The 12,373-nt window shown below is 32.4% G+C and overlaps 1 protein-coding gene across 2 annotated transcripts in view; it reads left to right on the top strand.

Moving 5' to 3' along the window:
• The window catches only part of smog (G-protein coupled receptor 158 smog), a 198,292-nt gene that overhangs the window by 142,541 nt on the left and 43,378 nt on the right, over positions 1 to 12,373 (top strand). For both annotated transcript variants that reach the window (XM_085955365.1, XM_085955366.1), the window contains exon 8: positions 2,540 to 2,608. In XM_085955365.1, coding sequence (XP_085811491.1) covers positions 2,540 to 2,608 — 69 coding nt within the window. The remainder of the gene's footprint in view (positions 1 to 2,539; positions 2,609 to 12,373) is intronic.

Raw genomic sequence — 12,373 nt, forward strand, 5'->3', positions numbered from 1 at the left:
GTTTCGTTCCTCACGTGAAAAAACTTTCATTGCTAAGGTCCAGTGCACTGAAACAGTATGCACCGACGCCTATCTATCTATAATAATAATACAATTGAAGTGCCTATCAGTACTTTAGAAATATTTGCCTTTTGATCAGTATTTTGACTTAGAAAATATACATTTTTTAAATGTTGTCTGTTTGTCTCATTGTCACTCAAAAACTACCATTCCAATATTTATGATAATTGCACACCTTATATATCTCAAAAAATTTCTAAATTAAGATAAACAACGCACTTGCAAAAATGTGTCACAAGTAGGTAAATGGTGAGATAGCAGCGGCGGAGTGGTGAGGTGAGGTGTGAGAGTATAGAGACGCGTGCATATTTAAAATTTTGTATAAGTATCTCATTGATTTAAAAAAAATCGAATTAGTCTATATTTTATTCATTCCGTATTCTGTTTTATTTTAGTTTTATTTACGTATTTCACGCGGACGAAGTCATTGGCTATCGCTCGTGGATAATGAAAACAATGAGATCTTTCGATTATTGTTAAATTTGTAAAACATTTAATTTAATTAGAGTTTTATCATAATTATCTGTCATAAATCATAATAATAACTCTGTTCAACCAAATCGCTTCGGATGTTGATTATTCCACCCACGTTAGATGAGTATACATTGTTGGGTATTGTTTCATAAATCCTTAGCATAGGGTGTACTGAGCTCATTCGGTGTACTTCCTTGTATCTAATTTATAATTTTTGTATTCACTCTGCATTACTGTATTACTGTTTAATTATCTACTTAATAGTGTATTTATATTTTTTTTATATAACATACTGTTTAAATTCTATTTATTTGTTTTAAAATGTCATGTTGTAAACGTTATAAATTAATAATTTGTAAAATTCACTATGTAAACTTAATAAAATTTGATTTGATAATATTCCTCAGTATAATTTATATTCAATAATATATGTAGGTATGTATAAGTACACTATGAAATATATTTGCTATAGGAATATATAGATTTGACATATTATTATGTAATAAATAATGTCATCATATTAAAAGTTAAACTAATGTTAACAAGCTATTTATAGAATTATAACTGCAATGTGCTATATTTTACATTTTCATTGGAGACATTTAATACCTAAGCATGTTTTTTTATGATCGCAGTATTATAAAGTCCAGTTAGCAGAGTTCAAAGTAATTCCTAAAAAATAGTCAATTAAATCAGCTTGAGGTATAAACGTCGCGTGAGTTACAGAAATAAATTCAATGGTTGTATTATGTATTATATTATTGTCATTTACAATATATAGACGTATAAAATCTTCTTATTTATTGTTATTTATTTCTAACGGCATTGCCCTCGTAACAAATTTGAATCTATTTAACTAAATAACCGTATTGTTTTTTTTTTTTTTTAAATATTAAACTCAATCAGATTTGTCATCGTAAATCGATTGATTTAACCAGATACTGAACAGAAACGATGATGACATTTTTATTAGATATAAATTTAATATTAAATATATAATTCATATAAGTTAAAGAAGTATTATTATTGTATAATTTGATTCCTCTTCTTACGATAGACCGAGAAAAGCGGTAGTCATAATAATTATCTACCATTGACAATATACTAAGTAGGTACTAAATAATAGTTCCCTCCAACCAACTGCACTCACTCTGTCTTAATCGAGCGATCACGATACCCTACGTTTGGATGTTATTTATGCTTGGGAATGTCTCCCGTGATCTCCCGAATGTCCGAAGGAGCAGATAACCAAGATTGAAATCGCCACGTACTCAAATGTGCTTTGGCTGAGTTTAAATAGACTTTCTAATAAAAGTGCCCATGATGAAAATGAATGATTCTAATTAATTTACATATTATGTAAAAACAAAACTCAAACAATACGGACATACTAAATTATGTAAAGAAATCTTCACGTCTGCAATAATATGCTGCTAATTTTTTTTAAAGCATTATAGTCTGCTTTTGTGGCGACCAGGTCGGACGGCTGGTTAAACTGACTTAAGCATTTCTTTCTTCTCGGAGCATATTCTGGGTCATTCCCAGAGGATGTGGTTTGCATTCTGTAGTTCTCCACCACATGGGCATGTTGGCCCAAACTCAAAAAGATTGGCAGTGAATCCACCGTGTCTAGTCAAAAATTGACTGTAGTACCTACGTTAGTACTAATATATCAATAAAGTTTCGAGTTTTAGCCGATGTGTCGCGCGAGGTAAGCTACGATCATTACTGATATTGTACCAGTATATATAGTCGCATCGCTGCAACTGCTATATATGATAGAATTGATAGTTGGTTGTATAAACACGTTTTTTTTAAAAAAATAAGCCACCATAGAAAATAATGCAATTGTTGTAAAAAAATCTATGGGGAATCCTGCATTGATCCTGAATTGCATTGTACTGGATTTTATTTAGTCGGTTTCATATCCGCGTTTATATAATATTATGGTTATATTTTTAAAGAATTTAGAATTTCTTATCTAATTTATGATTTTCAATTGCAGACGATTGCTTCCGGAATGTGGACTATACTGGAGACGATACTTCTTGGAATATTTTTGCTCTACTCAACGGTAAGCGTGCTATGCATTTTTTTATAAAACACTCTCTGTTATACATTCGTTTACCAAGGGTGATTGATAACATTCATCAATAATGATAAGTGAAAAACTGGTATTTTAGAAATAGATATACTACATTTTATAAGCTTGTTAATCAAACTTATCGAAATAGTGCTATCATCTGATAGTTCGGGATTACATGTTTCACATGCATACGTGAGCGTTGGTAGCATTCATTGGTTGAACACTTTACACCAGTGGTTTCCATACTTTATGTTACTACGCTTCCCTTTTAGAAAAATCTAATTTTGGCGTCTCCCCCCCTTTATTTTTATTAAATAATACACTTTTTTAAATAGCCAAAAATCTACTAATACAAAAATGAAAAAAAAAATTATAAAAATAAACAAGGTTTTACTACTTATATTATATTCATTTTTAAATTAATTTATTTTTTATGCGATGGATGTGCTTGTTTATTAGCACAAAGTGTTCTTTTACTACTAAACGGGATCGATATTTGGATTTCATTGCAGCTAATGCAGAAAATCCCGTTTCCCATAAATATGATGCAAAGAATCAATGATAGCAGTACTTTACTTACAACTTGCATTGCTTTTCTTGACAAAGTTTTATATTATTCTTCACTGTATTCACACAACAAAAATTGAACTAGGGTTTTGTTTCAATGAAATATCGCATGATAATTCAATTTTTCCTTTTCAATAGTAGTCAATCCAAATTCATCATCGTTCATTGACAAATGGATTCTATCATGGGCCCTACATCCTGAAGTGGGCCCCTAGGCCAGTATCTTTGGCGGGCCCATCTACCTATCACTGAGGTTAAGGGCAGTGTGGTGCTCTGAAGTAATGTTTCCTAAAATATACACGTTATCATTTAAATATAGCACTCATCATATAGGTATCACATCAAATAATTGCAACGCACAACCGCATATTTAAAATATTTAATAGTTCTTAAACAAAGTAGCGCCCTTTTTTAAATATTAGAGTAAATTTGTGATGTGTGTTATTCCCGGGCCCCCAAGCTTTTTATAAACTATGCATTTGCAAACTGCAAACCTGTGGCTACATTTGTGTTAAACTTTTCGCGCCTCCCTTTGCAACAATCCGCGCCTCCCAGTTTGAAAATCACTGCTTTACACAATGGGAAGTAACTTTTGAAGATACTATTCAGGCATCTAAATTGTACTCCATGCCAGTTTGGTTCTGCGAGTAATCTCGTCATAATATTATATAATACTATATAACATTGTACAAAGTTACATTGCCTTTGAAATTTATTGAATCGCTTAATCAATGATATTTCACAACTATCGATCGTGTGATACGGCAACTGTGGTGGCTTGGCGCGCTGCGTGGTGACGCCGGTGTCGCTAATGTTAGTATTAATTTTCAAAATCGCCGCATGTTAAAATGTAATTGCCGTCTTATATTAAGCCCTATGCAGGTAGCGTTACCATCTAGGCCCGCGTAAAAAACGTCACGTCTGAATTTTATAATGTTATATTCTTAAATCTTGCGTTTACGCTCCTTTCATATTATATGGTTTTGACCGTACGGCAAAAAATCGAACGGCGGTATTCTTTTAGTGGCGTGAAGAAGAACATGGCCCTTTACACATTACACGGAGACGGTTAAAAACCGAAATGTAGCCGTATAGCAGCCGTCCATTTCTATGACTCGGTGGTGTACGTGGCCTAATGCACGCTTTCACATTAGACGGTTTTAAATCATACGATCAGCACAACACACAACTACGAACTGAACTTGTGACGAAAAAAAACCGTGCATGAACCGTATAGTGTGAAAAGAGCGTAGACTTGTCGCCGATTCGGATATTTACCGTACGGTTAAAACCGTATAGTGTGAAATAAGGGTTAGTATATGATAATTCAGTTAATTTTATCGGTCATTAATTTATACCAAAAATCACTTAGGCACAGTGAAAAGAGTTACAAGTTTATTATTAATAATTTGAGGTCGGTAAACTTCCGCGGCAAGCGAGCCTAGTCTGTATTTTTATTTTCACCGCGGATTAATTTGTAAATTGCTTTGAACGATGAGATACGGTTCTGCATGTTTGGCTCGCGAATAAAATGTACGATTGATGATGGGTTTTATCGTTTTATTTTGCATACATTTTGCCTCGTTCTCGGGATAACGGGGTCCGTCGCAATTAACGCTGTCGTCTCGCTTCACTGATTGTACCGACGCGTTAGAAAATTCTAATAAGCTCTTCTGTTTCTTTTGACCAGAGGTAATTTGAATGTTAAAAAAAGTTCGTGCATAAATGAATAATTGAGGTATGCTTAGATAATGTGTCTAAGAACAATTAAAACATTGAGTTAATTCTAAACCGTTTTCGTGAAATACAAATTGCAAGGCAGACATGTAAAATCACGTGCCACAAAATACTAAAATATTCTATTATTTGTACTTGATTTTTCTGTAATAATTTTATAATTTATTGAATAGAAAAACAATACGCCTTGGGGTAATGGCCATGTTCCCAACGAGGGGTGGAGGCTGACATACTAGAGCGCACAGGCTGAACAGTCAGATAAATGAGATGAACGTTCGAAGATCGTTATATATTTTTGTTTTGTCTGTTTACATTTACATGCATTTTTCTTACAGATTTGTTCCATAAACAGTAAAGAATAGTAAGTCCATGTTATTTTCGCATATACTCAAAAGATTCGTTTAAATATTGCATTATCATATCAATTAGTATCAATTGCGTCTATAAATAATACAATATGTGCTACTGTGCGAATTTAATATTTTGTGTGACACGACAGTATAATCATTTAGGGGTTTATACCTACCGCTCACCTTTGTATCTCTGTTAGTAGTAAAATTTTCTTACCGCCCACCGGTTCCACAGTAATGGTGATTTATAAAGTAGGGAAGTAACTTTTCTTTATAAAATTTATAAAGCAGGGGGAGATGCGCGAGCTATTCTGGTTATTTAAATTGTTACGGGGAATTTTATGAAAATGTTTTTAAAACCCCTACCGCCCACCATGAAAGCTGGAATGCCCACTAGTGGGCGGTAGGGACCAGGTTGACTACCCCTGATTTAGGGAACTAAAAATCTTTCGATTTTTTATGTATATCCTATACCTTATATATATATATATATATATATATATATATATATATATATATAAGGTATAGGGTATATATAAGGTATACCTTATATATATATATATATATATGCATACCTTTGCACCCAGCTTCTGTCATTTTATAGTACATATACTGTGATGCATTGCGCCGGTATATATGTCACACCGGCATTGAAAACTTTCCTGACTACCTCATAGAAACTATTTCGAACTTCAATACTAAATCATAAAAAATGAGAATAACATAAAAATAAATACAGGATCGCTAGCATTCTCTAGTTACAAATGATGTATTTAATTCTAAATAGTGGTTAAAAGTCTTCTATAGCAGCCTGTTATTACCAGGCATGTCTAACGCGTCGATCGCATTATTATCCATTGGAATTCAATCATGAAGATGTAAAACGCATGTACATTCAGTTGTGTATGATTGATATTTTGTAGGGAAATACTTATTAACCGTTCTTAATTGTATTTCATTAACCAGCTTATGGAAAAATAGTTGTAAAATCTAAATAAGGAAACTCACGTGCTTTCGTCATATCGCTTGATTCGAATTGTATTACTCACGACCTGTCGTAAGAGTGAGAGAAAGAGAAAATGTGAATCTGCTGGCTTTAAACTGAGGCGTGGTTCGCCTTACCTTTGATCAGCAAGGTCTTTATACAGTGGGAGAATATTTTGACAATAAATCCAACGCATGCCCAACATTAAGTACCTATGTAATTATTGTGATGGTGAAAGACCAGATTTTTGTTTAATTTGTAATGCCTTAGTGTCCTCAATCAAATATAATGCACATTCATGTTGAAGAATGACAATGATATGTAGTAAATCACTGGTAGTTTTGATACTGGATGATCACAGCCTTCTTGTTGTCCTTCACAGTTGGACATGCTTGTTGTATATAGTAAAAATAATCTGTACTAATAGAGCCTCTATAATCTATCTCATAGTAAGCCATATTCATTCATTACCTACCAGTTGTTTTCTGAGCGATAATTTATTTGTGTTAACCACGAATCTTTTGGCATGATTTAATGCATTTTCATGTTCCATTCGCTGATTGCTAGGTAAATCTGAGATATTTTGTTGTTGCTTAAAGCAAATGTAAATATTGTGTTGGTTTTAATTACGTATCTAGGTGTGTAATTAATATGCATTATCACTTATTCATGTTTAATTAAACGTAATGATTTTGAAAGAATGTTATGTACTTACATAGGTAAATAGATAGACTTTGATTTATATTAATATGGTAATAACAAATCTATACGTAGTGAAAGACTTAAAAAAATATCTTACGAATTAAAGTAATCATCGGGCTCTAATGCACAGACATCTTCGTGTCGCAAATATTACTTGTTGTACGATTGAAATCATAAGTTCGAAGTAGAGATAAGTAGTACTCACAAAGACCTTTTTAATTCCGGATTTTCCATGTTATACCTACATTTTTTTTAAAATTTTTAATAAGTATTTGTTTTATTACATATTTTTTTATATTCATGTAAGTATGTTGATCCCATTATCTCAATACGATACATACCTACGCAACTTGTAGTGTGATTACCTAGTTCAACTTTATGGAAAATCTTTGAACAATCTTACCGAAAATCCTTTCCTATCATTTTAATTTTTTTTTCTATTTATTTGATAACTGTAACTCTAGTTATATTTCACGTAAATATACTCGTATTATTATTGTTGAAAAAACTAATCTCATAATCCCGGCAATTTTACATAAGTACCTATAGGATTTTCCGCATAAAGAAATCAGTCGGAATTTCGAGCTTGAGAACATTAGCGTATCAAAATTAAAATATTTTATTTTTCAATTTGTGATTTAGGACAGAAGTCCCTAACCCCCGGTCCGTGAATCAAATGGTACCGGGCCGTCGTCAATAAAATCGAAACAAAAGAATAGACTGGACGAGAATCCAGCACTTCGTCTGTCAGAGACAGCACTGCAGCTAAGAATATCCAATATATTAGCAAAGATGCTACAGCAGGTTTCGCATTAGTTTGTTGAATAAAACCCAATGTTTTTGTTAAATTTTAATTGTATCAGACTGTTATATGTATATTTTTTAGGTATAGTAAAGTCACAATATAAGATTCAAAAAATATTATGTAAACAATCATTTTTATTTCAGTATTAGTGGTCCGCGATTTTTTTCCTTTTTTTTACCGGTCCGCAGGTGTAAAAAGGTTGGGGAACACTGATTTAGTACACACCAAAAGACTTGAATGAATGTCAAAAATACTCATAAAAAGTCTGCTAATATAAAATAATATACTCGTACATTCACACTGTGGTAAATAGTTTGTCTACGAAATGACTTAGTTGATTATTTATGAAATGTGCATACATTTGTATTTTATACTGCATATTATCAGCTTCAAAATATTAATGAGATATATATACCTAACTAAATATTACATATTATAATATTATATAATAATTATTCATCGATCGATCGAAGAGTGATATGGTAACTGTCCGCTAATGAAATCGTGGATCTCGTGTTCTATTCCCGGGTCAGGCAGATTTACATGTTTGTGTGTTTGGGCTCAGAATATAGACCTAATTAGATTGATGGCGTGGCTTATATCTATTTATCGCAAAAAAACCTGTTAAGAAACCTTTACCTCTTCGTAAGGCAGCCAAAATCCACATCGGAATATAGAGACAGTGATAATCATTATCATTATGTATCTATATATTTACACCCACGATGGTCGCGTGGCTTAAGCCCCGGTCTATAGTGTCGAGGATCCCGGGTTCGAATTATGGGTCTGGCAAGTACACAAATTGTTTTTCAAATTGTGTATGAGTCAGAGTATAGACCTAATAGGTTGAGCAAGTGGCTGACATCCATTTCTCGTAAAAATAAAATCTGTTAATACAAACCTCCACTCTGTAGAGGCCCATATGATCCTATTAGGATCGGACATGGTCGAAAGAAAGAAAGATAATCATTATAATTAAAATTAAAATAAACACCTAAGCTATTATTATGTGTTCTTATAAATTTTAATCTTCTCGCTTAATTCTCAAAAGAATTAAATAACGGTTTTAAAAATCACCAACAACTTCTTATATTTGTATATGCATGTATAAATTCAGGTCACCTCTAGCATCAATTATTTACTTAGTCATCACCAAGGACAACACATTTCGCGGGCGAGAAATAGGTAACTGTTTTAACATCCAGGATTCATGCATCACGAGTCTCGACTGTCGTGATTTGACAAAATAGTCTCGTCAGTGTATTATTTTTCAACTCACTTAATAAAAATAAATTATGTAATAATTCTTATGTAAGTTCCTTGGACATTGTGTTCAAATAAAGAATTATTGTACATTTAAAAGGAATCTACTCTATAAGTAATAAGTAAATGTCTGAAATGTGAAAGTATGTACCACAGAACAGATAATAAATAGAATACCGATTGGCTATATTCAATACGCCGCACGTTGAAGCAGGGTTTTTGAATGTGTGAGTGTCCTACGAAAATGAAGCACGTATTATGCACGTGCAATAGTGTGTGTAATACACCAACATTAAATGAGGGTAAATGCATAAACCGAGAGCAGTTTTCAGTATTAGACGTACAACGTATTCTTGACAAGTGTGTAAGTTTAACCCGGATTCTTCCTTACTCGAGACGGTTACCTGCTATCGCCTTACCCGTTGGGTATTTCAGTTCCCATTATTTCTGAGTCCCTGGTATGTACACATATGCCAATACTGTTAATGCGGTGACAATGTATTAATATGTTATGAAATAGCGGAAAGGTCTCAAATACAACGTTATTTAAAAAAAAACTTATTTTTTTGCTAATGATATTACTTAAGTACCGATGTGAAATATTCACTAATTGATTCGTCATGCACGATTTCTAAAAAGAAATGTAAAAAAAATAGCATGGTTGTCGTCGCTCAACTTTTCGAGATAATAGAACTTAAAGATTGATTTATTGTATGTTGTCGTTTTGCGTGTGTAGTAATGGGCAGATAGTGGCATTGACGGGAGTCGAGAGGCTGGTGACTGTCCATTTATGTACAATAAAAATTGTTCTATTCTTTCACAGACAGTCATGATATCTACACTTGTATTATAATGTGAATACTCTGATTTTGGTACGTTTCGTGTTCGAAATGGGTAATGTATGCAATTAATAAAACGATTACGTCGGCTCATAACAATTTCCAGTTTCAAAGTTGTAGCCCATTTACAAGTGCACGAATGTACTCCTGACACTTATTTTCATAAAAATTGCAAGACGGCATTCATGCATTAAAAAAGTTTACCGACTACTGAATTTTCAGATGTGCGCATGCGCGATAGAACGGCGGCAAACTATACAAACTACACCGCGCAGCACACAAAATATACACGCAACAACAAACGCGTCTCACTTGAAATAATAACAAGATAAAAAGAACTTTTTATATAACGTTTTTAAATTTTCTGTTGAATCTTATAAACTTGACTTGACAAGCTTAAACGATCAAAAAAATTTCTACTTGATAGAAACAATACTGAAATGTTATTTTGACATTTCATATTGATTTCCATAGTAACGCACGTATATATTAATAATTTAGTTGCTAGGACCCCAGACCCCTAGCAACTAATAATAGTGGATTGGATTGCGGATTTCCTCCGAAATAACTTTTCATACAAAACAGAATTAACTGAAAATGAATTCAATTCTACTTAAAGATGGCTAACAGTATTAAAAGAATGCATTGGCATTGTGTTCTGATATATTCTAAAAGTTTCAAATGTCTAACAAGTCGAGAAGTTAGTTAAAAATCGATTGCAAGATTTGTACTGGATAAACAACCACCGGACAAATAAGAATACGACCTAATAAAAACGTTGAAAATGAGATTGGCGCGATAATCAGTTGTCTGTAAGCAGTTATTGTCGCGATAGTTTAATTTAATTTAAGCGTAATTGCAGATAGTAAATCAATGCAAGTAAACAGACGCTTTTGAGTTTCCTTGCAAGGATATCTGTCTGGATTAAATGATTCAATATACGTAAGATTACGAAATTTTATATCAATTTGTTAAAACGTTACTAATTAAATACCATTATGAGTAAATATATATAATTGCATACTTTATGTATCTAGGCGAAATCATTTGATATTATTTCAGTGTATCTACCAAGATTTTCGTAATGATACTCCAATCCGGTATTTACTGAACGGAACTACTGATGGTAGTACGATAGATTATTATTTACCGTTTGCCATACGAATATAATAATAATTAAATACGTATCTTGATAAAATCTCAACATCATTTTAAATTATTATTATAATTATAGTTGAAAGGAATAAGTTTTTATTATTTATTATATCACGCGTTGTAAAACATTAAAAAATGAAAATGTGAAAGACATCTCTGGGCAAATCTAATACAAGTCAAAAGTTAGAAAAGTCTAAATATAAATCCAGAGGCTTCTCGATAGGCAAAATTGTTAATTTATCTGGAAGAACGACACAATACATTCCACTAAAATGAATATAATCACAGTTACTAGACGCCTTCATCTAGAAATGGGTTAATCCTGGGTTAATAATAATCATTAAGATGACACTAACTTGTTACCAGGGAACTCAGAAATAATGGGAACTGAAATACCTAACGGGTGTGAAAAAGCAGGCAACCAACCTCGAGTATGGAAGATTACGGGATAAACTTAAACACGTGTCAAGAATGCGTCATACGTTGAACACTGGCAACTACTCTCGGTTTATGCATTGGCGCTCATTTAATATTGGTGTACGTATTGAAAGTTGCAAAACACATTATTGCACTCCATAATGCGTGGTTCATTTTCGTAGGACACTCACACATGCAAAACCCCGCGTCAAAATATAGTGTATTGGAATATAGCCTATCGGAATTCTATTTATTAATCTGTTCTGTGCTTGTTACCCTGATTAAAAAAAATATCTTCGTTCAATATAATCAGCTGGAATCATACTTTAACTAATAAATGCGTGTGACAATTGGAAGAACAGTAGGTACTAGGTATGACATATTTTTGAACCCGCTATGAACTACGATAACCTATATATAAAGATTTCTACGTATTGGTTTTATATCTAAATGATTGTTTTCTAACGTTAAGTATTTTGTTTTAGTAAATTGTTTTCCATCGCTCATTTTCCATTAATACATTTTCACGAGAAAATAACATACATACATACGAAGTAGTGTTTATTTTAATAAAACAACAGAGTCTACGAGAAATGTTAAATGCAATTAATTAATTAAACATTTTTTTGATTTTATCAATGCATTTCAAGCAATCAATGAAATTAATAAAGTGGTTATTTTAATGTATGCTATGAGTTGGCGAATAATTTTTGAAATCTTTATTTATTTGATGCATCGGTGCATATCAAAATAATATAGGTCAGCTAAAAAGAGTTCAGTATTGAATGAACTTTTATGTAAACTAAATAATACAATCGAAGATTTGCTATAACTATGCACTACTACCAATAATCAGAGATAAATAGGTATTTATAACATATTTTTAAGTAGCGTAGCTAGGGTTTCAAGCGGGCATGCCTAACATAACGCAAA

This window comes from Rhyacophila brunnea, unplaced genomic scaffold (genome assembly GCF_057557595.1).
Source record: "Rhyacophila brunnea isolate RB1 unplaced genomic scaffold, BYU_Rbru_1.0 scaffold_5, whole genome shotgun sequence".
NCBI classification, from domain to species: domain Eukaryota; kingdom Metazoa; phylum Arthropoda; class Insecta; order Trichoptera; family Rhyacophilidae; genus Rhyacophila; species Rhyacophila brunnea.